General features: G+C 37.3%; 2 protein-coding genes, 1 long non-coding RNA gene and 1 pseudogene across 3 annotated transcripts in view; 1 reads left to right on the forward strand and 3 right to left on the reverse strand.

Moving 5' to 3' along the window:
• LOC148908965 (uncharacterized) overlaps nt 1-22495 on the forward strand; it is a 105560-nt gene extending 83065 nt beyond the window's left edge. Inside the window, exon 2 of the long non-coding RNA XR_016120411.1 lies at nt 22460-22495. This is a non-coding gene — a long non-coding RNA (uncharacterized LOC148908965). The remainder of the gene's footprint in view (nt 1-22459) is intronic.
• LOC148908972 (uncharacterized) lies at nt 15936-16388 on the reverse strand. Its single transcript, XM_089033662.1, has one exon. It carries the CDS (start codon nt 16386-16388, stop codon nt 15936-15938), a length of 453 nt encoding a protein of 150 aa, XP_088889788.1.
• Nucleotides 22496-23179: 684 nt separating the features above from the next.
• On the reverse strand, nt 23180-25209 carry LOC148908973 (uncharacterized; annotated as a pseudogene).
• Nucleotides 25210-25641: 432 nt separating this feature from the next.
• LOC116303861 (uncharacterized) lies at nt 25642-27000 on the reverse strand. Its single transcript, XM_089033663.1, has one exon. It carries the CDS (start codon nt 26998-27000, stop codon nt 25831-25833), a length of 1170 nt encoding a protein of 389 aa, XP_088889789.1. The 3' UTR covers nt 25642-25830.
• Nucleotides 27001-27561: the final 561 nt, after the last annotated feature.

Below are 27561 nucleotides of genomic sequence, written 5' to 3' on the forward strand. Positions count from 1 at the left end.
GTCTTGCGCAGCGGGGGTAAATGCTCCTTTTCTTCTTAGATCTTTTTCCTACCCATCGGTTTTTGCTTAAGCTTTCCCACTTGGTCGTCTCTTATGCCCAAAACCTCGCTCTGCTACCATTCTGGTTCCGGGATCGCCTTAAATCAATTTTCCCTTTAAAACAAAACAAAACACTTTATTTTCTAGGCTTCGCACTTGTGTCGAACATACATTCACGATGAACTCTGACACACACCTTGGCAAACTACTGCAACTTCTTATATAGTGTTTTACAATCTTTCTAGAGATGTTCCAACAGTACATCAATAGAAAATTATATAACCAAGAAAAATATTAACACAAGAAATAAACAAGTCAAGTATAATCTATAAAAGACATTTCATAATCACTGATCACTTCTACTTACTAGAAATTTCTATAACAACTAATCAAGAATGTCCTGGAAAATCTAGAATATTCTATAAAACGTGCTTATAGTCATTTCGTCTGTCCAAGCGATGTATTCTGTGTGAATCAATTATAACAAAAATCCACTTCTCTGCGGTTTTGTAGGAACGCAAATGAAAACGAAACCGGTGGACAAGTCTAAATAGCAATGGCCTTTGTAATCGATGCTGTATTAAAATCTCTCGCTTTTGCATTTGAAGTAAACCTTCTGTTATTTCAGTTTGCAACGAGAATAACAGTTGATTCAAAATAGTGTTCATAACCCCTGATTTTGGTAAAAATTTCAAGGGCTTCATGGGATTCATTAAGAAGTACGTGTTAGTTTTGGTGAGAGTTTACTTTCTTTGGAATATCAATGATCATTGATTTCATCAATTTCATCAATGTAAATCATAAATTAAACAAAGTTTTTCGTCTTTGGGTAAACATTGCTACTGCAAGAAATGTGCTGTTAAATTGGCAAGCATTTGTTCCGTCAAGAATGCCAACTGTTTTCTCCAGATCCATTTGTAAATCCTCTGGCAAATGTCTTTCGTTCGCACTGAAGACGGAACTGGACACCTCACCAGTCATATGCACAACACTTCTATGGTGGCTCTCTAAATGTAATGATTTCAACTTGGATTCCATCATGCTCTTGTGCCCACCTGATTGTAATATAAATCCGGGATTATCAGCCACTTAATCCTCGCAAGGCGGGAATTGTTAACTGCAAATTTCTGGAAATTTTCGAGAAAATTGTTTAAACTGGCATGTTCGTTGGACTCAAAATGCCAGTAATTTTTAATTACTTCTATAAATAAGTTCATTTCCTGAGAACTATTTTCAGACGCTTGTGATAGAGAAGGTTTATTTACCATCTGGAACAAAAGTTGGAACCAAATCTAGTGACTGACACATCTTCACTCTAGAGATGCATACGTGATGGAACCAATCAACAATTCAATTAAGCACACCACTAAACTTTATATTTCGCTTTGTTTTGATGTTTTAGCGCCAAGTTAATAATTTTAGGGGCGATAAATGGAAGAGTTCCAGCTAATCTCCTCTCATCTTGTTTGTTGTTCCCACTTGTGTTGACTGACGATGATGATGATGCCAAGGTTTTTATTTTTGTGAGCCTCATGGATTCTAGGAAGTCACCTAACTTAACGATAAAATTTGAAGACGTTCCGCCACCCAGAAGAAATTGGCAGCTCTAAGGTCGGCATGAATCATATCATTTCGATGCAAGTACTCCATTCCTTTTGCACTATTCAACGCCATTCTTCTTCTTACTGCCAAGTCATAATCATCATCGGCGTTGTCCAGAAGTCCAAGCACATCATTTACGATAATCTGTTCCGAATCAATTGTAATGACTTTCTCGACATATTCCGTCACAATAGCGCAACGTAGGGGAAGGAATTCAAAAAAATTTGATCACATTAGAATGTTCTACGCACAACATAATTTTTCCTCTGCCTTTGTTTTACTATCGCGAACTGAAATATTCGGTAGGAACTGCTTTACTACTGCAACTTCAGAGGTTCTATAATTTTCAAAACATATTTTGTGCAAAAAGCACATCCGCAATTGTCACCTCTTTGGGGTCCAACTAACCAAAATTACCTTGTGCAATATCACCTCCAGCCAGAAATCAAGAGAGAGGCGCGCTCTGATTGGTCAATCTAAGGGAAAGGAATGTGTGGCTAGTTTGAGCAGACGTTTGTGGGGAGGGAAAGGAACGAGCCGACACTAAAAACGTCTGCACAGCAGGCTACAACCCGATGTATCCTTTGGGGAAAAAATTATATCTCATTAAATATTCAAGGGATGTCACTCAAACTGGAACCACAGTGTTGTCCAGACAGTGGGCAATACGTCGATCGAGTGCCGTCTTAGGGGATTTGCCTCACCCTCTAAGAATGACTTCGTATATAACATATCCACACAAGGCAATCCACATTGTGGCGCTTATTGCGCGTGCTTGCCGATCACGTGAGCCCTCAAAACTATTACCGTTCGCTAGATCTTGTCCAGGGCTTTCACGTAGGGGTAGTCTGGTGAAGATCAGACCACGGGATCTAGAGATATAAGTGTCACAAAGTCCCATGGTTTGACAACCAACCCTAGGACTAGTCACCATACTGAAGTGTTGCTCGTTTCTTCCAACGACCAGGAAAAATCAGTAATTTGCTCAATTGACGCGAGACTTCGTAAACCTCGAAAAAAATGGATAGACCTCTAACCACCGCAAATGTGGTGGAGATTAGAGTTTCGCAAAGGCAATTTTGAATTTTTGGAAGTGTTGTGCCCTATACTAAGAGTAAAGTCAAACCCACTTTGGACCGTAACTTTGTACAAGTCCACAAGCCGAATGGGCCATGGTTAGTGACCACCATTTCCACTATGTCTCACTTTTCCAAAAAAAAAACTACCAACCAGGCGCCACGGCAGGTGACCACTACCACCTGGACTGGGTAGCTGAGTGCTTGGGCCACCTATCTGACTTGGTTTGAAGTCCGTGGATATTATTAGAAATATTTAATGGATTTTAAAAGATTTTGTATCCAGAGGAAAAATTCTCGAAAATGTTCGAATCGACGTTAGGTGATTATTGCTTTGGGTTGCCTTTTTTCTATCCTTTCTTTGCTTTTCCTTTCCTTGTCTTGTCTGCAAGATAAGTTCACATTCGCCACACAGTTATTGGTCCCTGGAATAGCAGACCATCGATTTACTAAGCTCGTAAACTCCACTGGAATAGTTTTGGTACTTTTTATTGTACCTCGGGCAAATTTCCTCGGAGATCTTCCCTCCTCCATACATTGCTTTCATTTCGTGGGCGACGTTAGATTGGTTGGAGCTTTCATCACCACCGTTGCTACTTGTGATTTTCGTCTTCGGGCATGGTTGCAAACTCAAATAGTGCAATTCTGCTTGATGCCCCAAAAGAATCATCCCCTCATTCTTCTTGATGACGGTGGAGACCACAGAGCTGTCAGTGTGTGGGTTTATGACCCGCAGCCCGGAACTACCAGTTGATGAGATTATGGCGATGTCATTATTCAGCATATTGGCCATTGACCACACCACAATCCAGTCAGCCCACTCACCATCTCTTTGCATTCGTTTCAAGTAAGAATTCCATCCATTATGCTTGATAAACTCGGAGAAGTGAGTGCCATCTGGCGTATTGGGATCTCGCAGATACTGAATTACGTTTTCTCTGAGTCTGGTATGCAACTGAGAAGCGAAATCAAGCCTGTTGAGTTGGTCACTTACGGCATGGAAAAAACAGTTTCCATCCATTGGAATTTCTCCTCGATAGCGGCATCCTGCTTCTTTCACTTGGCCGTCCAAAAGAGCCTTGGTATTCGCCTTACTGCAAGCTTCATTCGTTTCAAATACATCTCGAGGGAAGCGGTAGTCGTCAGGTGGAGAAGATACTAGCTTCGGGAGATCAAGCAAGTCGTTGGCCATCTCATTACGCAAATCTTGAGTGTCATTAATTTGTATAACATGTTCGTTGCCAAAATTTGACTGACATGGTTTTTTGATAGCCAAGCGCATAAAGACTCCACAATCTGAGTCGTTAGTTTGTTTTGGTAAGCCTTGCACAATGATTTCCTTGAAGTTATTAGGATTTAGGATTCCCATTTGACCAAAGTCATCATTGCATTGGTTCTCCTTTGCGATGAACCTCGATTTCAGCTTTGAAAACACATCGGCATAATGTTTGGCGTTTAATTCCAAAGAGTCAAAGATAGTGATCGTAAGTTGAAGCATACAGATGATGGCCAGCAACCAGTGTTCTAATTCTTGAATGTGCACGGGAATCAGCAGTTTCTCAACGCAGTCATTTAACTTTTTGTTGGAGATGAATTTTCGATAAGGCACAGTTTTATCCTTTTCAGCAAGTCTATCTAACGATGGGTAAAAGAATGTGCTCGCTATAACAGTATCAGAACATGGAAAAGATTCATTGACATAGCTAGTGTATAGATTGATGGTCTCACCTGTCAGTTTGTTAACATTGGTGATCTTTGTTATTGCCTTGTCCAGAACACTTTCACTTCTATTAGAATGTTTTGCTTTTTTTACTGACCCATGGTTTTGAGACTTTCTTCTTTTATGTACAGATTTCGCAAATTTAACGGCTTCCTCTGACTTCTGCCTGCTCGATTCATCTTCGATTGTTAGAGATGTGACATCATTTACGGAGAACCATTTCGTTAGGACTTTTTGTGAGTTTGGATCTGGTCTTCTGTATTTTACCTTCAGTATGTGTCTTTAGAGTAAGCTTTGTACCAGTCTTTTTTGCTGCAGTCTTTTTGATTACTCTTACAAGAACTGTTACTCCAGTATGGTAAATCGAAGGCGGGAATTTTTGCAAGTTTCTTTTTATCATAGTTTGCGCTGATTTCTTGGAAGCTTTTGAAGCTTTAGCTCTGATCAGTTCTTGAATATTCCTCCAATGCTCTATTTCTTCCAAAGTAGGCTCCTTAAAGTGCGTATCCTGTTCTAATGTCTCCTCCTCAATGTCTATATTCGTAGCAGCGTTGGCATTTAATGAGAGTCGGTTTTTTAAGCGGTTAGGGATACGGCCATAATAAATTTCAAAGGGGCACGCTAAGCAAAGAGAGCGATGGGGAGATTCATTGTACAGTTGTTGATATAAAGGTAATTTTTGTACCCAGTTCACACCTTCATCGTTACAATTCATCAGGTCAAAACGCAATTTCTCTTTCCATGTTCTATGAGAACGCTCGTCTTTGCCTTGTGTTGTAGGTGTGTAGGCGGAGCTGCGAATAACTTTCACTCCCATTTCCTTACAGACATTTTCCACTGTCCCCTTGAACTCGATCCCCTGGTCGCTTTGAAGGATTTCAGGTACACCATGATCATAATAAATACTTATGAGTTCACGTGCAACAACAAGAGATTCCTTGCTTTCAAGAGGGCGAAGGTGTAAGTACCTGCTAAAGATATCAATTACAGATAGAATATACTTGTAGGTTTTGCCCTCGGTCGTTAGCGGCAAATTACTCATGTCGACAAGGTCGACCTGGTTCCACTCCTGCACTTTCTTAGCGGTTATAGGGCAAAGGGGAGCCTTGTTTTTAAAGAGAGGTCTTAGTTTTTTTTTTTTTTTTCTTTCATCTTGTTCAAAATTTTGTGCACATTCTTTTCTGCAACGCCAGAATAAATGTTCTGCATATTTCTTCGAATCTTCTTCGCCCCCTCTCCCTTCGTTTTTTCATAATACCTCTTAACCAGACTTTCGATTTCTGATTTCTTAAGCACTATTTTTCCTGAAACCCTCTCGACTATTTTAACAACATTGCCTTCACTTCTAGGATCATAAACTTCTTTCAACTCGTAATGACCGCTTTTCCACTTTCGGTAAACCTTTTGTCTCAGGGATAGATGTTCTTTCATTGGCCAATCAGAAAATCCCTGTTTCTTTAATTTTTTTCAGTTTGTCACATACTTTATCAGGAAGACTACTTCTTATTCCTTTCTTTCTAGACGCGGCCTGAAAATTTATACAAATATTTAGGATATAAGATATGCCAACGATATAATAACCGATGATAATCATTGCATATGTAGCCGTAGCCCTGGCAAATTGCTGACTCACTCAGTCAGTAAGTCAGTCCGTTCATCCGTCTGTCAGTCAGTCAATTAACAACGTTAAAAATAAACTAGCTATAATCCATGTCTTAGTACTAGAGGTGAAATGTCTTTCTCTTAAAGAACATTGTTGTAGAATTGAATAAGCATACTGTTTACGGTCGTAGCTGACGTAAAAGTTTCTAAACAATACGTTAATATAAGCAAATATCTATCTTTCAGTTAAATTCAATACCATTTAATGCTATGACTTTTATTTTGAAATCATGCGTTTACAATGATGATAAGGCGGACGCATGTAATGAACATAAACAGTTCACAAAATGAGGCTAAAAATATGATACATATAAGATTCTTACCTTATTTTCCACAAAATCATCATCTGAATTTGATGCTTCGTTATCACTGACCGAGGCGGTAACAGCAAGAGTGCAGGAATAGCCTTTACGGCAAACGGCAATCGTCAGCTCATCAATTCTTTGTGAAGTGAAAAAGACTTGGCAAGTCCGAGTAGTAAATAAACAAAAGAATAATTGTCTTTGGTGAGAAGGTTTGCCAAAGTTAAAATGAAATGCAAGAAAGTGATGAAAACATGGTGATGTTTGTTATCGGCGATTCGGGGCAAATATGAATGAGTCATAACAACTCTATTCAGTCCAGGTTCCGCGATTTCCAGGGGATCATTTTTGCGGTGATGTGGGGATCTTTTTTGCGCTGGGGATCATTTTTTGCGACATTTTGGGATCATTTTTGCGGCAGGGATCATTTTTGCGTCGGGGATCATTTTTGCGGCCGTACATACCTGCTTTTAAATCTAAGTATAGGCTTGAGCTTTCACGTGTTGTTAAGATAATTCCGTAGTTGTGCACTGAGCACAGTTTTGCGCATGCTTAAAGAATTGTAGTTTTAGGGCTTTTATCACGAACTCTATTCAAATTGTTTTTGAAAAAGGCTTTCAATCAAAAATTCGAACAGTTAACTTACTCAGCGGTTTCCGATATCTCCACATCTGACAAGTCGACATCGGAATCGGGCGCACAGGCTTGTATGTCAGAATCCTTTGATTGCTTTGGTGCAAATAAAGACGAAATCTCTTGTTGGACGTTGTGGTCTTTTCATCGCGGTTTTGTTTGTTGGGCAAGACATAAAATGATCGTAAAATATCAAAACATGCAAAATTACATTGCGTTTGGTTTAAATCGATAATTTATAAACACTTGGTTACTTCAGAAGTTGCACTTACGATTTTTAAAAAAGGCTATACGGCCGGCTTGCCACGCATCTACGCGTAGTTGAACGAGCTTACTGCAAAGACCACACTTCCATGACCATGTTTTTGATCTTAACTGTTTGGGGAGACCCTTCAACTAGCTAACTTTCTCCAAGGCCTTTCAGCTCTAAAGGGTTAATGTAATATTTATACTCATCGGCATTCTCATCCTCCTCATCATAATCATTATTGTTATGCTACTATTACTACTGTAATTATTTATGTTATTCTAATGTATAATCACGGTATTGTTTTACCTTCGTTCAATTTGGTTTGTTCCTCTTCTGTGAGGCTGACAGCATTATCTGGAAGGTTTAGTGGTGTAGTTGTTTTTGCAGTCCCGTTCTACGGTGGCCCATAAGTGCAAAACACAACACATACAGTGAAAACACAATACACATATCTGGAAACACAACACTCACAGTGAAAACACAATACACATATCTGGAAACACAACACACACAGTGAAAACACAATACACATACCTGGAAACACAACACACACAGTGAAAACGCAATCAATACATTCTGTTAGGCCCAGTGTAGGACTGGGTCTTAGTATTGATGACCATTGACCAGTATATATTGCGGACAATACATGTTCCAAATATGGCGGAGAGAGAAGTAATAACATATTACTTCTCAAAAGGTTATGATTATCAAACGATTCTTCTCTTTTTGGAAAGAGAACACGATATAAAAATATCGAAAAGAACACTTTTAAATCGATTGAAAGAATGTGGTTTCACAGGCGAGTATGGGACGAAGATGAAGACATAATTAAAGAATATATCAAAAGATAACTTGATGGTTCTGGGTCTCTTCTAAGTTACAGAGCAATGTGGCGAAAGTTGCATTCGAAGTATGGAATAAATGTGGCAAAATATACTGTTCAAGCTCTCTTAAAAGAACTCGATCCAGAAGGAACAGTACTAAGAAAAAATAAACGTCTCACAAGAAGAAAATATACCAACCCTGGCCCAAATTATTGTTGGCATTCAGACGGCTATGACAAACTTAAACCTTACGGTTTTCTAATTCAGGGATGTATTTTTAGTAGAAGAATACTTTGACTTAAAGTTACCAAAAGTAATAACGACCCTCGTATTATCGGAAGTTTCTTCCTAGAAAAAATCAAAGGAGTGGAAGGCTGTCCATCATTAGTGCGAACCGATAGGGGTACAGAGAATGAAATTATGGCTACCATCCAGTGTTTCCTAAGGAGAAATGATTCGGATTCATTGGCAGGATGAAGCGCTCATCGTTATGGGTCATCCCATATTAACCAACGTATCGAAGGATGGTGGTCTTTGCTCAGACGATCCTGGAGCACGTGGTGGATAGATTTCTTTAAAGATGTGATAGAAAAAGGAGAATTAGATACAAGTAATCTACTCCAAATGGAGTGCCTTTGGTTCTGCTTCCACCTGGTCATTCAAAATGAAATCAATCAAATGAAGGATGACTGGAATAATCACCAGATTCGTCCCTCAAAATACCAAACTTTGGCTGGTATCCCTGATAAACTCTATTTCTTGCCAGAAACTGTCGGAGCAGTAGATCACATACATCCTTTTGATTTACCAGATGTACAGGAAGCAGAGAATGAAATTCACTCCTATGATACAGATGCCGATGCAGACTCTGAATCAACATCTGAATCAGATGATTACTATTCTTACTTTGAATATGTACTGGAGCATTTTGGAATAAGTCCACCCACTGACTGGAAAGAGAGCTTGGAAGCTTATTTAAGAATTATACATGTTGCTAGTTAGATAGCCTGCATTTCAATTTTTTGGCACTGTTAAAGATAGGTCATTAATAAGTGGTATGGGAATCTTTTGGGGGGGGGGGGGGGGAGGTGTCACAATTTTTTGAGTGCTTTTTTGGGTAGGTTTAGGGGTTTTAGAGCCACATTTTTGAGAGTTCCGAAAAATTCTAAGCTGCTTACTCTGCAAAAATATCTGCCCTCCCCCACTGGTCCCTGAAACAGAGGGACTTTAGAAAAAAATTCTGAATTCTGAAATATAAGGTTTTTAAAATATTAATCATTGTAATCTTTGAGAGAAAGAAAAGTAATGCTGTTGATGTCGTATTTACAATATGAGTGACAATATAATTTATATTGCATGAAATATTCAGGCGTTGGCCTCTTACTGTTAATGAAACCCAGGCTAGGTTTCCAGGACAGGATTACCAGGGAACATTCATAGGAGTGAAATGGGGGGTTAGAATACACTAATTTCCAGTCAGTTTTTCCCCCAGATACCATATTTTCACTTTGTTTTTTCTCAAAACCTTTTCACACTACAAATATATCAGTTGACAGAAAGTACACTGTATCTAATGATCAAACTAGTCAAGCACCGCCTTTGAATTCAAAGAAAAAAGAACCTGGGTCAGTTGCATATGAAAAATATAAGATAGGTAGGCAATAATGATGGCTCTACTAGACCTTTTCAGCACAATATTATTATTGAAACTACATTATAGTCCAGTGGCAATATATTTTCGACACATCATACATATGAGTAATAATTTTATTAAAAGATTTAAAAGATGTAATTTGATATAAAACTGATAAAATAAATCCAAATGCACTTTTTGTTTACATATAAATTTCATATAAGTAAGCATTAATGCACGGTAATTGTATTTCAACTTACACTTTCCATCTTAGACAAATTTGGAAAAGTAACTAAAACATGAACTGGAACTACATGTACAATTAAAAATGGGAATACAAAGTAAATTTAAATGTTTTGAAAAGGATATGTTGAATCAAAACCAACAAGTGTAAACAAATTATATTAAGTTGTATTAACTATAATGTTGCTTTAAAATGCTCTCAAGAGTCAATACTTATAGAATTAATCCGAATTAATACATGTCATTGAAACAACTTGAAGCTTGTTCCAGTGGATTCTGTTTTCAGATTTGTTCATAACACTCCAAATCCAGGACAATTCATCATACAAAAAGCAAATTCCTCAGAAAGTTTTGAATATTCTTGCATGCCTGCAACAGGTATTGTTAGGGTATTAGCACGTGTTGGCACTAAGTTTCCTATTTGAAACTGCATTGTGTGAGAACTTAATTGTAGGCCTTGGACAGAATCCAATGGCAGGGATATCATCAGCACCAGTGACAAACTGTAACACATGTTTCAGAGTGACAGTTATCTCTTTGTCCTCAACAGTCGTTTTAACATTTCCCTGCTCAACATCTTCAATGTACTGATTAAAATTAAAAGCAATCTTTTGCTCAACTGCATACTTGTTACTGTCTTTAGGACTGAACTCTGGACTAAACATTTCATCCACAAATTCAGCAGTCAGGTCCTTTTGCTTTCCAAAGGTTTTCCTGAAAAGCTCAGGATTGTCTCGAATAAGGCCCAGCATGTTGCAGGTCTTCAACCCTTCGATGTACTGGTTGGCTTCAGTAATGGATGACAGGAGGACATGGTGGAGTGCAACTGACTTACATAAATCATCTTTATCCTTGAGGTAAACGAAGGGCTTGCAACACCCTGCATCAAATCTGTAATCACTGTTAAAGGTGGCTTGGTTCTTAAATTCTTCTTCATCTGTAATGTGTGTGAGGTTTTGTAGAGAATTCTTCACTTCACTGTTTGGTATGTCATCTACACTTGGAGTAAGGGTACTTATCTCCCCTGTTATAATGTATTCTACAACAGGCTTTGTGAAGCATTTTGGCCCAGGGAACTCTTGCAACAACCCCACCGCTGTCATTTCCCCGTAAAAATAAAATTCCTTTGCATTTACGGCAGTGATATTATGCCGAAAGGTTCCTTCATGCAATAACTTAGACTGGGCAGCAGAGTTGAAGAGAGAGAAAAACTCTCTCAAGGGTCCACCATGGTCGACGGCAGGTTCACCAATAAACTGCACTTTCAGTGGTTTGGTCAAATCCCCTGACTTCATCCGCTTCCTTTTAAAAAGTGCATCATCCCAGACAGCATTTCTCCTGATCTTCAAGCGTGTAAATTCACTACCGTGCAGTTCTTCCTTTTTCTTTTCAGTTAATAGGCCTTGAAGTGTGTGGTCTGATGAAAAAGTGCTAGCCATTTCATCTGGAATATGCATGTCATCATAGTTGTCATCATGATAAATGGTGGTATGATCATCAAAGATATCTGCATTCTCAAGCAAAGATGCATAGGCATCATTCAGAGACAGGTCAGTCTGATTTATTAGAAGGTTGGCAGCATCTTCCAAAGTAATAGAAGTCTCAATAGCTTCCTTTATCTCTGCTTCATCTCTTTTTGGAAACATATCTTTAAGTCTCCTGATGTCAATTTCAATCATGGAAGGTTTGTCACTGGTTTCAGTTGAATCATTGGTAAGGGTACCTAGTTGCTGGGGCTCTTTTGAAGTGGCTGATAGTGATCCCTGAGTATCCGACGTAGTACCTTTTACTACAGACACAAGTGGGCCAGTAGAGGTGGAAGAAGACTTTGAAGCAGAAGTTTTCTTAGACTTAGTATCACCAAGATCAGAATTATCAGACTCCGTCTCATCATGTTCATATAGCACTTCCCTCTCAATCAAATACAGAGAAATGCGGTTGTAAGGCTTCCCAATATCCTCCTTGTACTTGTCGAGCTGAAATAGCTGAGTTGGCTGGCCAGGCAGTGTAAGCACTTCTGTGCCATCAGGGTAAAGGAGTGCATAATTTTCGTAGGGCTGGAAATTCCTGTCATATGCAGCATGTTTCTCAATTCCTTTCTTAAGAAGCTCTTGCTTACGGATATCCGTTGGCACCCGAATTATCATAGCTTTTCCCTTAAGAAGCTTCAGTTCTCCTTTTACTAACTTCATAATCCCTACGTTGATCATAACTTCGTTAGGAATTTCAAGCTTTTGCTTCTTAGTTTTGTCCTGTTTATCCGGCTTCCCTTGCTTTTTCGAAGACACACTCTTTCGGAACTGTTCAAAGGTTTGTGGTATCTCGACCACTTTTGCCGCTGTCTCTCCCTCGGACTGGAGTACATTTCCACATTGATGACAGTATTTAAAAACACCGAGGACATCTGCTTCGCATTTTTTGCATTTCATGCTTCAAATAACGATTATAAGATCTTATTCATTCAAGCTTTTGAGAGTTGTTATATAAATTTCCAAGCACATGGGTCCTATTGTGTAGTCCGCAATATATACTGGTCAGTGGTCATCGATACTAAGACCCAGTCCTACACTGAGCCTAACAGAATATATTGTGTTTTCACTGGGTATGTTGTGTTTCCAGATATGTGTATTGTGTTTTCACTGTGGGTGTGTTGTGTTTCCAGATATGTGTATTGTATTTTCACTGTGTGTGTTGTGTTTCCAGATATGTGTATTGTGTTTTCACTGTGTGTGTTGTGTTTCCAGATAAGTCTATTGTGTTTTCACTGTATGTGTTGTGTTTTGCACTTATGGGCCACCGTACCATTCGCTTGTTTTATCTCCACAACAATTCTTTGGGAGCCGGATACAAAGGCAATGTCCATAGGATATACAATTACTACAAATTAAGTAAAAGTAATTCTTAAGATCCTATTGACACTATTAAACTTAACGTCCAAGTTCTTCTGACAGAATATATGAAAGATGAGAAAATAGATAAGTAAAGAATGACTTGTAAAAACAGGAGGAAAGAGAGGAAGAATTTAGAAAGGAAAGAGAGAAAGAAAAAAAGAAAGCCGTGCAGTCCGTGAAGAAAGTAGAAAAAAGAAAGAAAGGAGGAATGATAGAAAGATTGGATGAATGAAAGAAAAGAAAAACGAATGAAAGAAATATAGAAGAATAGAAACAAGCAAACGAAAAGGATACAAAATACAAGGCAACAATACCAACCATAAAATGAAATAAAATTAAAATATTGAATGAAATAAAATTTTTTACCAAATATTCAACTGTTTATTAAGCTGTTCGAGCAAGTATGATTATAAAAGTGAGCTTAAATTATATAAAGATGTTATAATATAAAGACCTAGACTTTCACTTTAAAAAGCTAAAAAATATTCAAAAACATTTACAAAAGCCAATTTACTGACAAAGAAATTAGTCATTTTGTATTTTGCCTTTTGCATTGCTTTCGATTTTGTTTCAGTTCTTCTAAAGTTTAAATGAATGGAAGCTTTATTTTTGGAAAACTGTAAAAGACCTAAGTAAGTAAACCTTATTTTTTGCTCACCTTAACCAGTTTTCAAGTCTGTTTTTTAGTTTTGATTTGTCCTAAATCTCCAGATTTTCGATTTCAATGAAAGACATGCGAGGTAAATTTCACTGAACTTGATATTGTATTGGATTATCTGTAGTTATCTTTCTTTTTTTTTTAAATGAAAGAGATTCAAAGCATAAAACTGTCGGCCTTGGAAGAAGAATCTTCCAAGAACAAAACTAGCCCCTGGGGGTGGTGGTGAGTTTTGAGTTGTCTCCTAAGTGGGAGAGTATACTCGCGCAAAAAAAAAAAACAAACACAAAACGATGTAGTGCAAACATAAGAGTTATGCACAGGAGGATATTGAAACAACTAAAAACAAAAAAAGTTAACTTTTAAAAGTGTAATCCACCTAATTCTAAAGCAAAAGTTGTCAAGGTTCTGAGTTTTATCAAAAACCTGTTATAATCAGGTACTCTTCTAGTTAAGCACGGTGAAACAACATTAAGAATCTTTGGTTTTATTACATCTTTGATTAGCTTAGATATGATGAAATTTTTAATCATTGTGATACTAACTAGAAGCCCTTTCCATATGGTATAATTTGCACTTGCTTTACATGGGATTCATCCAAAATGCTAATTCCCTCAGTGTAGTAGTGTTTCATGTATACATCATTTTCCTTGTTTTTGTTAGTTGATTCAATCACATGTTGTTGGTTGCAACATTGTGGTTGCAAAGGGTAAGTGACCTCAGCATTATATTTGCATTCAGTAAACTTTTATAGCAGTCTCCTAGTTAGTTTTAATCAGCAGTTTTGTCCTGTTTTTACCCACGCACATGGTACAAAAGGAGGTTCTTGTATATTTAGTACACCTAGTGGCTTGTGTTGTTTGTTATAGATCGTGATAATTAAAATACATTTTTTCCTTTCTGAGAATTGAGAATTATGATATTACCAAAGTTAAAAACCAAAGTAGATGGATTTTCCATCTACCAATACACATTTTTTTAAATAAAGTAAAGGAATATACCATAAGTACCCTTATGATACACAATTGCAGATTTTAATTAAAGGGTTATGGAAAAATTACTAAAGACAATGTTGGGGTTTTTCATGTTCTTTTTTTACCAGCAGTTATTTCCCCCTCACATTGCTTCATAAATATATACCCCATCTTTCAATTTTCAACTGTTTTGATACACTAAAGTACTGAAGTATAAGATGGTTGGAGTATACTTGTATCCCACCCTTAAAATGATTACATCACTCTGGGTATACCTTCCTGGTAATTGGTTCATCATTAATTCCTTTTGTATTAAATCAGTTTTCAATTTCTAAACCTAGGACTGAAATGTTCCTTATGAGTGATACTGAGGGTGAGACCTTTGTAGTGAAAATATTTTGAAAATTTAAAGAAGAAATAGTTTATTTATTTTATTGTATGTATTTATTAAAATTAATGATGACCACTTTCAGGTTATGATTTTTCTATATACATTTATTGAAACAATTTCTTCTGTCTAAAGCCCTCAAGATAGAAGCAGAATAGCTAGGTTAAAGCTATAGTAGAATAACCCAACACCCACTTGTGACAAGATGATACAAAAAGGGCCTAAATAGTTTCATATTGAAAACTGGTTTAAAGTTTTATTATGAAAATTGGTAAACCAAAACCTAGTTTTTGAATCAACAAGATTGGCAAAGCCAGGAAAGAAAGTCACCATTAATATTTTCTGACCATTTCAGATCTAGTTTGTCACTCAAAAATAATTTAATAAACAAACTTTAAATTTAGATTTAAAAAAAACACCAGAACAAAATCGTCAGTTTTGATATTTTGTAGGAAAATGTGAAGCCTATTCAGAACAATCTTCCAATGTCTTTTCCGAGTTTTTGGTAAATACCCTTTAACTAAAGAATTGAACTTGGGTAGCTCGAGGATAAGAGATACATAAAAATGATTTCCAAAGTAAAAGAAGAAATTTATCCTTCCTATCACAATATTTCATCATTGAGGAAAGCTTTTATCCTTAGTCTTAGCGCTCCTTTAAACCAGCTCTTCGAAACAGGTGTCTCCTCGTCCACGAATAACTTTTATCAGGAAGAACTTTATTTTTCAAGTAGTAATAACTACATCTGAACAGTTCCAATGAAATAAATTTATGTTAAAATCTAATATAGATTATAATTGTCCGAGTTGAGCAAGCAATAGTTGACTGTACTATTGATATGTCTAACTTCGAATATTTTATTACTTTGAAAGGGAAAATCTAGCACGGCCGAACTTCAAATTCAATGGCCATTTGCAGTTACTTAGAACAGATATTAATGAGTAAAATATCAAAATTTTATGCTTATCTCTGTTGATCTGACCTTATATTTGACTAAATTGTAAACATGACCTACATCAATTTGTTTCAACAGTAAGTAATCAGGTTGACCTCCTTCTGAACATCACTGCGGAACTCACATTCTCTGCAGTCAGCGGTCGGCTGTTTATGATTTCCTCAGCTTCCACCATCAATGTCCTCCGCAACTCGTCGTCAAGTCGGGTACCTTGCTTCTTGAGGATGGCATTCAAGATGCTGCAGACTGTTCTGATCTGTCGTTCCCACACGCTGTCCATGTGGCTTGCGTGAGGAACGTTGGTCTTGAAGGTCACCCAATCATATTCGTCCTTGAGGAGTTCGGTATGAACTTTGCGGTTGTCCATCTCTGCGAGTGCCTTCTGTAACTTGTTCTTCGCTGCGATGAAATTGGTGCCTTGAGCAGATCTCAGCTGCCTTATCGGACCTCGACGTCCAACAAATCTGCGGTATGCATTAAAGAACGAATCTGTGTCAAGGTTGTTACTTACTTCGATGTGAATCGCGCGTGACGCCATACACTTAAAGAGCGCGCCGTATCGTTTAAGCTAACGACGTCCTTCTTGGACGATGAATGGACCTAAGTAGCCAACGGCGGCGTACGTGAACGGTGGTGCAGGTTCCAGTCTGTCTTTGGGGAGATCTGCCATCTTCTGGGTTTTAGTGGTGCTCCGTAGCTTGTGGCAGGTGACACAGTAAATATTAACTACAATGTTGAATATGATTTTAACAGTTATATTTCTATTTACAATTTACAATTGTTTACTCTTCGACTAGACGACAGTACAGATCTCTCTTAGACTGTTCTAAACTATTATAACTCTTTCTCCACTCTTCAGCAGTGTTCTCCCACTTCTCTATCTCCTCTCTCCACTGATCTACTGACTTAGCATGGCCTTTCTTTACGTGTAAAATTTTATATCATTCATCTAGATCGTTCCTTGCGCTACCTCTCATAGTTCTATACGAATGATATCGAGGTATCCACGTAGTTGGGGTGTCCACTTCTTGACAAACGGCTGCTACGATTGGCTTGAAAATTTCTTAAAGGCTTGATCCAGAAATAAACGCATTTATTCACGGCTAGATCTATGTAAATCGATGTCCAGTGTTTTCCTGGTGTGACGGAGGAGCTGTTTTAGCTTTTTATGTGGCTAGACATATATTCTTCCGGCATCAAGAGAACATCATTCAGTAGTAGCGCAGATGTTTTGCTACTTTTCTTGCGTAGAATTTCCGCAATACCATTCGTAATGCTGTAGTGAAGGCATCCCGAACCTGCAATTGTAGAAAGGGATCCAATATAAACGATTAAAAAGCTCAACTGATGAGCTCCTCGGCTCGGCATCTAAAATAGCCCTAGCTGCCCTTTTTGTAACCTTAAAATTCTCAGAAGTGATTCGTTTGAAATTAACAATTGCCAAGCCTCAGTTGCATAATTAAACATAGGCTTAATCAAAGCGTTATAAAATGAAAGTCTTTGGTTTAACGGTAAACAGAGTTTGATGTTCTTGCACAGCCTATCGATGTAAGTGTTAAATGATAAATCATGGTCAATGTGAAGTCCAAGAAGTTTAGCAGACGACACTTGCTCCAACATTACGCCACTACTTGTTTTCAGAGATAGTTTATAGCTATTGGGTAGTTTCTTTTGTGACAAGGCAATTGAATTTCAATTTTATTCTAATTAGACTAATTCTGTATAAGAATTGCAACTGGTATTGATTTGCTTTGCAAATTGGTAGTTAATGTTTCACGAGTTTAAAAAAATAATGCTTAGTACCATGCTGTTATTTTATATTTCTTTTATAAGTCTCTCCAATTCTATCTTTCTTTCTTCCAAAGCTATTTTTCTTTCCTCTAGTTGGATTTTTTTGTTTTACGACCATTGTATTTTTATGTTTAATAGAAAGATAATCCATCAACTGATTCTTTCCACCTCTTGCAGTTCTTGTCCTCTTGCTTGATGATCCTGTAAGAATTAATGATTATTATAAAGATTAAATATGTAATATTATGTACTAAATTTTAGTGATATGCTTCTCATCGGTCTCTCTCTCTCTCTCTCTCTCTCTCTCTCTCTCTCTCTCTCTCTCTCTCTCTCTCTCTCTCTCTCTCTCTCTCTCTCTCTCTCTCTCTCTCTCTCTCTCTCTCTCTCTCTCTATTTATTATACGGAAATCTAATGTCTAAGTCGATTATGGAATGGAACTGATATTGCATAATTCCTACCAATAACCTTTTGAAATAAAGTTGTACCGGTTACCTGCCCCTTATTCATTTCACTTATTTGATGAAACGAAACTCCAAAGTTTATTTTTTAAGGATGGGATTAAAATCATTCTTTGGTGAGAAAACCGTGTCAAGTATGTAATAAGATAGGTACATACCTCGAATGTTCGGCTATAAGCCATATATATGGCTTATAGCCTCCATTCTCGGTATGTAACTCTAACTTATTGTAAACAGACTATATAATGACAATAACTTATCCATAATATCTTTTTGTTTCTATTTGAGTAATCTAACTTGTAAAGTCCATATGAATTAAAGAATGATTAAATAGATATAATACATTATTTTGTTTGCTTTCCCTTTCTCTCTGCTTGAACTGTCTGAGTATAATGAATTGAAATGACAAAAGGAAAATATTTTACATGTATAGCAATTTCGAAAATGTAACGATGAAACAGTACCAGTGTAATACAAATTCAATACTGTTACAACAGAAAAAATGGATTTCGTGTATCAGTGATTATAAGTTCTATGCATGTTATAATAAGAGTGATTTTCACATCACTGTGGAAGAAAATACCACTTCCACTAAGTATATGATAATTTTTGATTCTTTCGATTCCTTTCTCTACATGAATGCGTATGGATGAAATTCTCCTTGTTTGAGCATGTCTACCTCATCAAACTGACCAGATGGGTCCATGGTTCAGCCATACACATAATATTGTTGGACACTCAAGAACAATTTTTGATTTTGCTTAAAGTTAAATGTGGAGAGCCACATAGAAAAAAGTTTACTTTATCAGACTCTGAAGTATGATGTTGGAAAAGCTGTGAGGAAGGCGAAAGCAGATTTTGACGTTGGACGGCATATCGGGGACAGTGTAAGAAATAGTGAGAGATGGATTCAACAGATCCATCATTACAGTCACAAAGCGGTGTTAAATTACAAGAAATTTTAAATAAGTAAAAATTTAAAGCACAATGACCAAGTGTAGGTGTGGTGTGTAATATAGATGTTTGTCTATTGAGAGTGGTATATAATCGATTGTATTCAGTACAAAAATTGCCATGAAGTTTAGATTTAAAATCATCACTAGAACAAGCGGTTCGAATAGCGTTGTCTAATTTATTCCATTGTGGGATAACCGATGGTAGATCTTTCCTAACTAATCCTCTAATCCTCACTAGATCTCAAAGAATACTTTGACCTTTGACTTTTAATGGCAAAAGATTGAAAAGGTATGTCAGAGTTATGTGGTTGACCATTTTATAGAAAATGCATAGTTTATGAAAGGATCTTCTATTATCTTCTAAGATCTTCCCAACTCAACTCCTCTAAAAGCTTGATTTTACTTGTTCCTTTAATAGCCCCAGTAACCACACGGGCTGACTCATTATTGCACACTCTCTAATAAACACTTTCAGCCTCACTACACCCATCCCATATGACATCTGCATATTCCGTCAATGGTCTAACATGGCTCTTGTAAAGGACGTTCAGGGTAGAACGATGTATTTTGTACCAAAAAAAACCATACGAACCTCCTTTCCCTTCTCAAGTGCTTCATATATTTGATGATATTATGACATAATGATGAAAATGATTCTGTAATGCCTTCACTGCACAATTTATGATTTTATTAACAAGATTATCATGTCCACATGCCTTAGAAATATCAACTTTCTGCATTAGATTTAAAACTTTAGTTGGGGAAGTGTTTTTTAAAATTCTTTTAGCCAACTCTTTGTCCATGTTCGATCGATATATTGTCTCCATCTAACATGATGCCATGGATTAGTTCACATGAATAAATAATAGCCCTTTCATTGAGTCAAGTTACCTCCTCGAGGGACAGCTGCAGTAAGCAGTCCTTTTTCTTTTGTTTTTGTTGCGTTGCTTGCTGCATTGCTTTCGTGGACCTTGAATACACAGATGCCCGCCAATTTGTTTGCAGAACCATCCCTGTGCGGTTGGAAGAAGCGCTCCCACAGAACATCGGGATCGGCAAAGCAATCCATTACTGTCTCGGAGAGGGATCACACTGTGACATTGTCCTAGAGTACACATCATTGCTTGCACGCATTTCATTAGAGCGTAGATAGTGCTATACTCTGTTGGTGAATTATTTATCAATGGGTAGTACCCAATAGAGGTTACAGAGGGGACCTCGATTGACATCTTATCATTAAAAGCACTCCAGCTTGGCGAGGACTGTTGCGCTGTGCCATTAAGTTCACTGATCTGTACAGTAAACAATCTGTCAGTGCAAATTTTAGTTAAAAAAACCAACCAAGATCCATCTGAATAGCTTTTAATCTTCGTAGGCTCTCTGCACATTCAAACCATTGTTCCTCAATCTCATCTTTGTAACATGTCACGCCAGGTCGTTTACCATAGGCACCAAATTCCAATAACTCTTTCGTCGACATTTTGCTGTCTAGAGATCGTCATTTTAGGGTTTGGTCCGTAAGGCTTTCTTTGATAAAGAACTACTGTCACGGCATGAGTGGTCTGTTTACCATCGAGAGTCTCCTCATTGATATCGTTGTTGTTACCAGCTACTTGCACAAAGCCTCCAAGTACTATATTGGATAGAATACAAACACCACAATTTTCAGACTTTGTGAGTACTTCTAGAGCTAAACTAATATCTATGCGCTGAGTTTCATCATACTATAAGCGGTGTCCAAGTTGAATGAGCATCGTTATAAGCTCCTCGAACCCGTTGTATGGCGCACAGACATCGCTAATCCCATGTGCTTTGGGGTCTTGACACATCTATGAGTTGTAGCATGAATGATATCCTGCGCTATTGCTAAATTGTGTCGCTCTTCAGACTCATAGGCCACAGCTGGATTGTCCTATCTATTTTGTGTGGATTTGATACAAGAGGACACAAAAACCTATTTAGATCTAGTGGTACAAATGATTTCACATTGTCAACGTTTAAGTCCTCCAAATCAACAGGTTGGATATTAATGCTATTTATTTCCTTTTTTATTCTTGATTTTAGGATTTGTTCAGCATAAAGAGTGTTGAGCGTTCGTTAACTGTCATAGAATACTCTGACTCGAGTGAGGCAGGATCAGACGGTGACGTTTGCACCTGGGAAGATTTATTGGCAGCTGCATTGATAATAGCTTGCAAAGATATAGAACTGGAACAAAGCAATTTGGGTTTTGAAGGATCTGGCTGCTTTTGAAATGCGAGCAGTTCTTGAAAATGTTTCTGAAGCCGTGTCTGCCAACTAAGAATTTTTAAAAAACTACTTGCCGAATTTCGCTAATCATCGTTGCGTTATTAGCTGTTTTTTCAAGCTTTAGAAGGTGGCAGTAAATTTCCCTTGGTTTGTAAGTTTTGTCGTTCTAATAGTAATGTTTGTTAGTCAGTTGTTGGTCATAACCTTATGCTATATTTTGTTGCCACTGTCACTTCTGGCCTTTCGTTTTAAAATATTTGCCAGTTGTGTTTGGTCATGAACTATTTGGCTCAGCGTTATTCATTGCTTTTTGTCAATGCTTGCCTTTTGGCCAGTTTTGTTTTATTCTGCACTCCGTGGTTTAATTTTGTTAAATATTTTTGTTCGTCATGAGATGTTTGGCTTAGCTCTTTATTCATGACTTTTCACGTGCACTTTGTTATGCTGGCTTCGTTAAAAAATCTATTGAGAGCCAGTTTTTGTTTGTCATGAGATGTTTGGCTTAGTTTTATTAATGACTTTTGTGTTTTATGTATGGTCTTTTGCCATGCGTTTGGTGTTATTTCACGTGCACTTTGTTATGCTGGCTTCATTAAAAAATCTATTCAGAGCCAGTTTTTGTTTGTCATGAGATGTTTGGCTTAGTTTTATTCATGACTTTTGTGTTTTGTGCATGGTCTTTTGCTATGAGTTTGTTGTTCTCCACGTGCAATTTGTTATGCTGGCTTCCTTAAAAATATTTTCAGGGTCAGTTTGTTATGATATGTTGGGTTTTTTGTTATTCATAGCTTTTGTGTTTTACGCCTGCAGTTTTGCTATACTATCACGTTTTTATGATGGCTTCGTTAAATCTTTTCAGGGTCAGTTTTTGGTTTGTCGTGATATAATTGATTTTATTTATCAGGTAGATACCTACATTCAAGCAATAGCTTCAGCTGAATTATAGCACAATTAAATCACACCCGACTGAGTTATGGTTATGCGCCATAAAAATTTGTTAAATTGCCCGTTCCCCACGGCTCCAAGGTTTGACAGTCTTATAATGGGAGCCTTATTCCCTATCGGTCTTTGTACGGGCGCATACGTCTGTCAACCATTGGGCCTCTCCCTCATTGCGTTTCCCTTAATATCGCTCGTTTTGTTTCATTTTTAGCATGCTCCTGCTAATCGTGCAAGGCATTCATCTCCCCGGCAAGAATCCGATGGGTTCATCCCCTGGGTGCAGTCGAACAGGAAGCCATTTCGGGCTCAAGGGTTGGCTGAAAAGGATGATCACATTTCTGATGTTTTTGTGGAATCGGTCAGTTTAAGGTAGCTCCATATAGTTAAAAGGCTTTTGAGGTACATGTTACATATTGCTGTATTTAAAAGAAAACAGAGTATGTTTTGACCCTTTTTTGCGTATTGTACTAATATTAGTAAATCAAGGTTTCAGTTTTTACAAAAAAATATCACATGACGGGTCGCCATAGCAACGTAACATTAGTCTTAATTGAGGCTTTTTTTGTAATAAAAAAAATTAAAGCTTGAGTTTTTTGCGGTGAATTTTTTTCTAAATATGTTAAGTGAAATCATACTACTTACTTCATCATTTGACACCGCGACTTAAGTATCCCAACGACAGAACCTTAGATTTAACGCAATTTCTGTCTTTTCACAATTAAAAACATTCTGTCGTTAGAACTTGCTAAATATTTTGCAACAAACACTGTAAAAATTTGAAGACATTTTACCGCCAAATTTCCGAGATTTTTAATTTCAAAAATCGCGCACAAAAATAAGTCAATTACGTCATCAAAATAAAATTTCTACAAGATCCGTATTTGCGCATGTGCGAAACTGAGCGAGCGAGGTAAACAGACACAGAATTGTGAATTTCATTCTCGTACAAATTTATCAATAAATTGTTATGGAATTGAATACATACGACGTTAGATTTGATCCCACTTTGGTTTATGTTTCTTTTCCTGACTCTGCCTTGAAGTAGCCTACAATTCTGGACAAGATACGAGAAGTTTTGGTGACTCGAGGAGCTTTGCTTGTTGAAGCCGATGGCGGGAGAGATAGAACTCCAACCAGGGAATTTCCATCAAACCTTGTGAACACATTTTCAAGTCCTGGTAAGACAGCCCAGCCATAGCTATTTTCTCACACATGCTCTTGGTTACAGGATAGTCCTTTTCTTTTTCATGGTAGAGTTTGCCTTTGAATGTTTGAAGAAGTTCGTGGCGGTGATCGAGGTACCTGGTATCGTTTTTCACGTGTTCGACTGACAGCATGTTTCCGACCAATATTTCATTAGAAAAGTTCACAGAAGAGTCAAAGACTATCTTTCTCAAGGCCTTAACGTCTTCGAGTGCATCGTGAGCATCATATGTTTCTTGAAAAAGTGTTTGATAAATAGAAGCTTGATTGCATTTTGACATGGAGCCATCTCCTAGTCGAAGTGCTGTATGTTTTGATTGTATGAGTTTCTTCAGAATTGGAAGAGTGTCATTAAAGAAGACATTGAGAGAGGATAGCTTATCAGAGAACTGTTGTTTGCCTTGTCGAAGAAGAGTTGGGGCGTCAAAAAGTGAGTTGTGACCAATCATTATTGTGTAAACTTTGTCTGTAATGTCATTCATTCCAAGTGTTTTAATATTTCTGACTGTCTGTTGGAGAAAATCTACGAAATCTGCCGGTGCCTTTTCTAAAGATACAGATACAACGGGCTCGTTTTCCTTGAACAAAATTCGCTGACCATTTAATACTCGGAGGCTTAGACCATTTACTCTTGTAGCATAAATGTCAATATCATTTGATGGTAAAATGTAAGTGTTAAAACTATTTGATCCCAACTGATCAATGGCTGACAGTTGACAAATTTCTGCTCTTTTTCCTGTCGTGTTTGTTTCTATGTCGTATATTATGAAGTTGCATATGTTGTTTTTGTTATAAGAGAATTTTGTAGAAATGGGTCTTTGTGTGTACTTAGGAATATGGGTCTCAATTTCCTTTAATTGTTCTTTGGAGATGTGTTTTCCAGGTTCTATGTTAAGGATTTGAAGAGTATGGCTTATGTACTGGTATCCTAAGTTTACTTGTGAAATACCACAGGCAATTCTAAAATCACTGCTTTCACTCCCTCCATAATATCTTATTTTAGGGTTTTTTGATCCAATGACACTATTTAGGGATTCATTCCTTTGTGAGTTGGCTGCTGGTGATAATTTTTGAATGACAAGATCTGTGCAGTATTCATCAAATATCCGTGCTCATGCTGTTTTTATTTCTTCACCATAAAGATCTTTACCGTATGGCAGATCAGAATGCTTATAATTATCATCATTTTGTGCTCTACACCACAACTCACTGCAGAGATGGTGTTTGCCAAAGGCGTGTGGCACTATACTTAACAAGGAATTTTTTAGTTTGTCAGGATTTCCTTTATTTTGGGATACTGAATAGCTGAAGCATTTGACCAAGTAGTTTATTACTTTTTGAGAGAGTATGGATGAGTTTGTAAATTTACCTCGTTGACTCAAGTTCATTAATTTGGTTGTGAGTGACCGTTTTGCATGTACCGTGTCAGTCCATTTCTCAACAGGGTAAGGACCGTTTTCTTTTATATGGGCAGCTGTAGTAGAGTCTTTATCTCCGGTATATACAGAGAACTTAACTTTAGATTTTAAGGCTTTAGTAAACAGGTGAACAGCTGCTGCTGTAGCTGAAAGCACGAGCTATATATGCATGTGAAATGCAAAAGAAAAACAGAAAATTCACTGTCTTTGAGGCAGGGCTTGCTGTCAATCCTTCGCTGCCTTTCCTTGGTGCAACACCAGATGCAAAAGTATTTGATCCAACAGAAAAAGAGCCATTTGGGCTTCTAGAGATCAAATGCCCTTTCACTTGGAGGGACATGACCTTTGAAGATGCTTGTCAGGACCCAAAGTTTACCTGTGAGATTGTTGATGGAAAGTACTGCTTAAAGAAGAACCATAAGGCTGGATACTATGCACAAGTGCAGGGACAGCTTGCTTTGTCAAAAGCAAGGTGGTGTGATTTTGCAGTCTATTTAACAGTATCTAAAGAAATGAATGTACAAAGAGTCTATTTTGATGAGGCATACTGTGATCAAGTTCTGCCTAAACTGAAAGACTTTTATTTCAGGCATGCTTTACAGTTCCTTGTATGATAAACTGTTTAGTGTTACACCCTCAGTAATTACTGTTATGCAAATAATATTTGGTTGTGGTACAGAATGCCTGAATAGAAGTTAGTCATTTGAATAAATGCAGGTGGTTAAAACTTACAAGGAATAATATACAGCTGTTAAAGTGTTTCAAGACAATGTTCAAGGTTTTAAAAGTTTTATTTCAAACATGGGGTTTACACCTTGATAACTATTATGACCTATTTAAACCACATTCCATTCCCTGTAATAGTTCATCATTCCCTTAGTTAAGGAACGTGTCATATCAGTGTGTTGTAGGCTCCACTTTTGCTGAATTGTATAACAACAGGATGGCAGGTATTAGTCTGCTACTCTAAAATAGGGTCCATGAAGTTACTTATTACACAGCAGACTGTCCAAAGTTGGTTAACAGTACCAAGTAAGGATATAGGTAATGGCTTTGAAAAAATCCCAAACCTCCTGACTTTTCCTATGGCTCTTTCTAGATGTATTCTATGTTGAGCAATTGTTTGAGTTTTTAATACATCTGACTCTTGAAACTGAGCTTCTGAGCCCAAAAGTGGTGGTATATTTAATTGCAAACCAATACCCTTTAATTCACTCTCTATGTCAAAACCTTTATCAGCCATTATGGAGTCATTAGGTAATATTTCCCTAAGTGATAACTTCCTTTCTAGAATATTCAAAAACCCAGACCTTGTTACTATTTGCTTGTCAGATATAGACCCAGTATATAGCTGTGATATAAAAATAAACCCTCCTTTGGCATCAACTCCCACAAGGCTCTTTAAAGTATTAGTACTCTTATATGATGAGTAACTCTGTGACTGTTTTACAAAAGATGAAGGTGTCTCTATCTTGAGTTCTGTACAATCAATGATAAAGATATTATTGGGGTATTTTTCTTTAAAATCTGAGGGCATATTGTTAAGTAAAATATTTCTGTGGGGCCACATCTTAAGCTCTCCTAAGTGAATATACAAATAATTTAACCATGTGGTTATTATATTACTTACAGATCCCTCAGTAATGTTAAAACGAAATGACAAATCAGTGACAGTGAGTCCTAATTTAAGCCTCATCATGAATAGTAAAAATTCATCTTCCAGATCTAACTTGTGTTTTCTTGCCTTATTTCCACTTCTGCCATTCCCTTCATACTCAGTATCACCATCCAACTCTCCACTACTAGAATTATCATCACTTTTACTGTCCTCAGAATCTGAATGCTTGGTTTCCTGTATTGACTTGAACAAAGCTGAAGTATCTATACGATTATTGCGTGCTTGGTCTGTTCCCCAGTATACAATGTTTTCTCTTTTTAATCCCGGTACTACAAATTCAAGAAATTCCTTAAACTGCATGTAGTTTTTGAATCCAGTGTGATGTGAGAAAAACCTCTCTTCTTTTTTGGAAGTAGGGCACCTTGTTTTTAACATTTTTATTGATAGTTGGTGAGAACATGGGATGTCCAAATCTGTTTGATTGCCACGATTTGCTGTAGATTCTGAAGCCATTTCATAAAATCCTTCTCCTTCAGAGGCTGATTCTGTTTCTTCATCTTTAAGCATTTCTCTTTTCCTTTGAAGTTGTTCTCTTCTGACTGATAGAGGTCTTTCATTGCTCTCTCTATAAATGAAAAAGGAAAATTGTATTAAGATTTTAAGTACATATTAGCCTTCATTCATAGTAATGTATGGCAGGGAGGGAGGGGGGGGGGGGGGGGAGGGGGCAGATGACATTTGGGTGGGGATCACAATTTTTTTAATGAGTTTATGGGGTCTCTCTTTTTTGAAGACTGCAGATTTTGAGTTCATGTCTAAATTTTTATTGGCCTATTCTAGGGAAGGGGCGTTCAAGAATTTTTTTCTTATCACAAGGGGGATCTTAAATTTTCCTTGTGTAAAAAAATCAGTTCCCACCCCTGTCATACATTATGACTGGAGACTTATTATATATTATGTCTTCAGTAGTTTCTCCTTAATTTCAAAGGTAGATTAGTATCGTAACCTACGTTTTGGACCACGAAAAAATCGAGGGACATGCTTCTTCCTTCAGTCGTTTAGATTTGCTGTCTA

Source organism: Actinia tenebrosa, unplaced genomic scaffold (genome assembly GCF_029948245.1).
Source record: "Actinia tenebrosa isolate PJP-AT-01 unplaced genomic scaffold, QUT_ActTen_1.0 PGA_scaffold2__45_contigs__length_23673736, whole genome shotgun sequence".
In the NCBI taxonomy this organism is placed as follows: Eukaryota; Metazoa; Cnidaria; class Anthozoa; order Actiniaria; family Actiniidae; genus Actinia; species Actinia tenebrosa.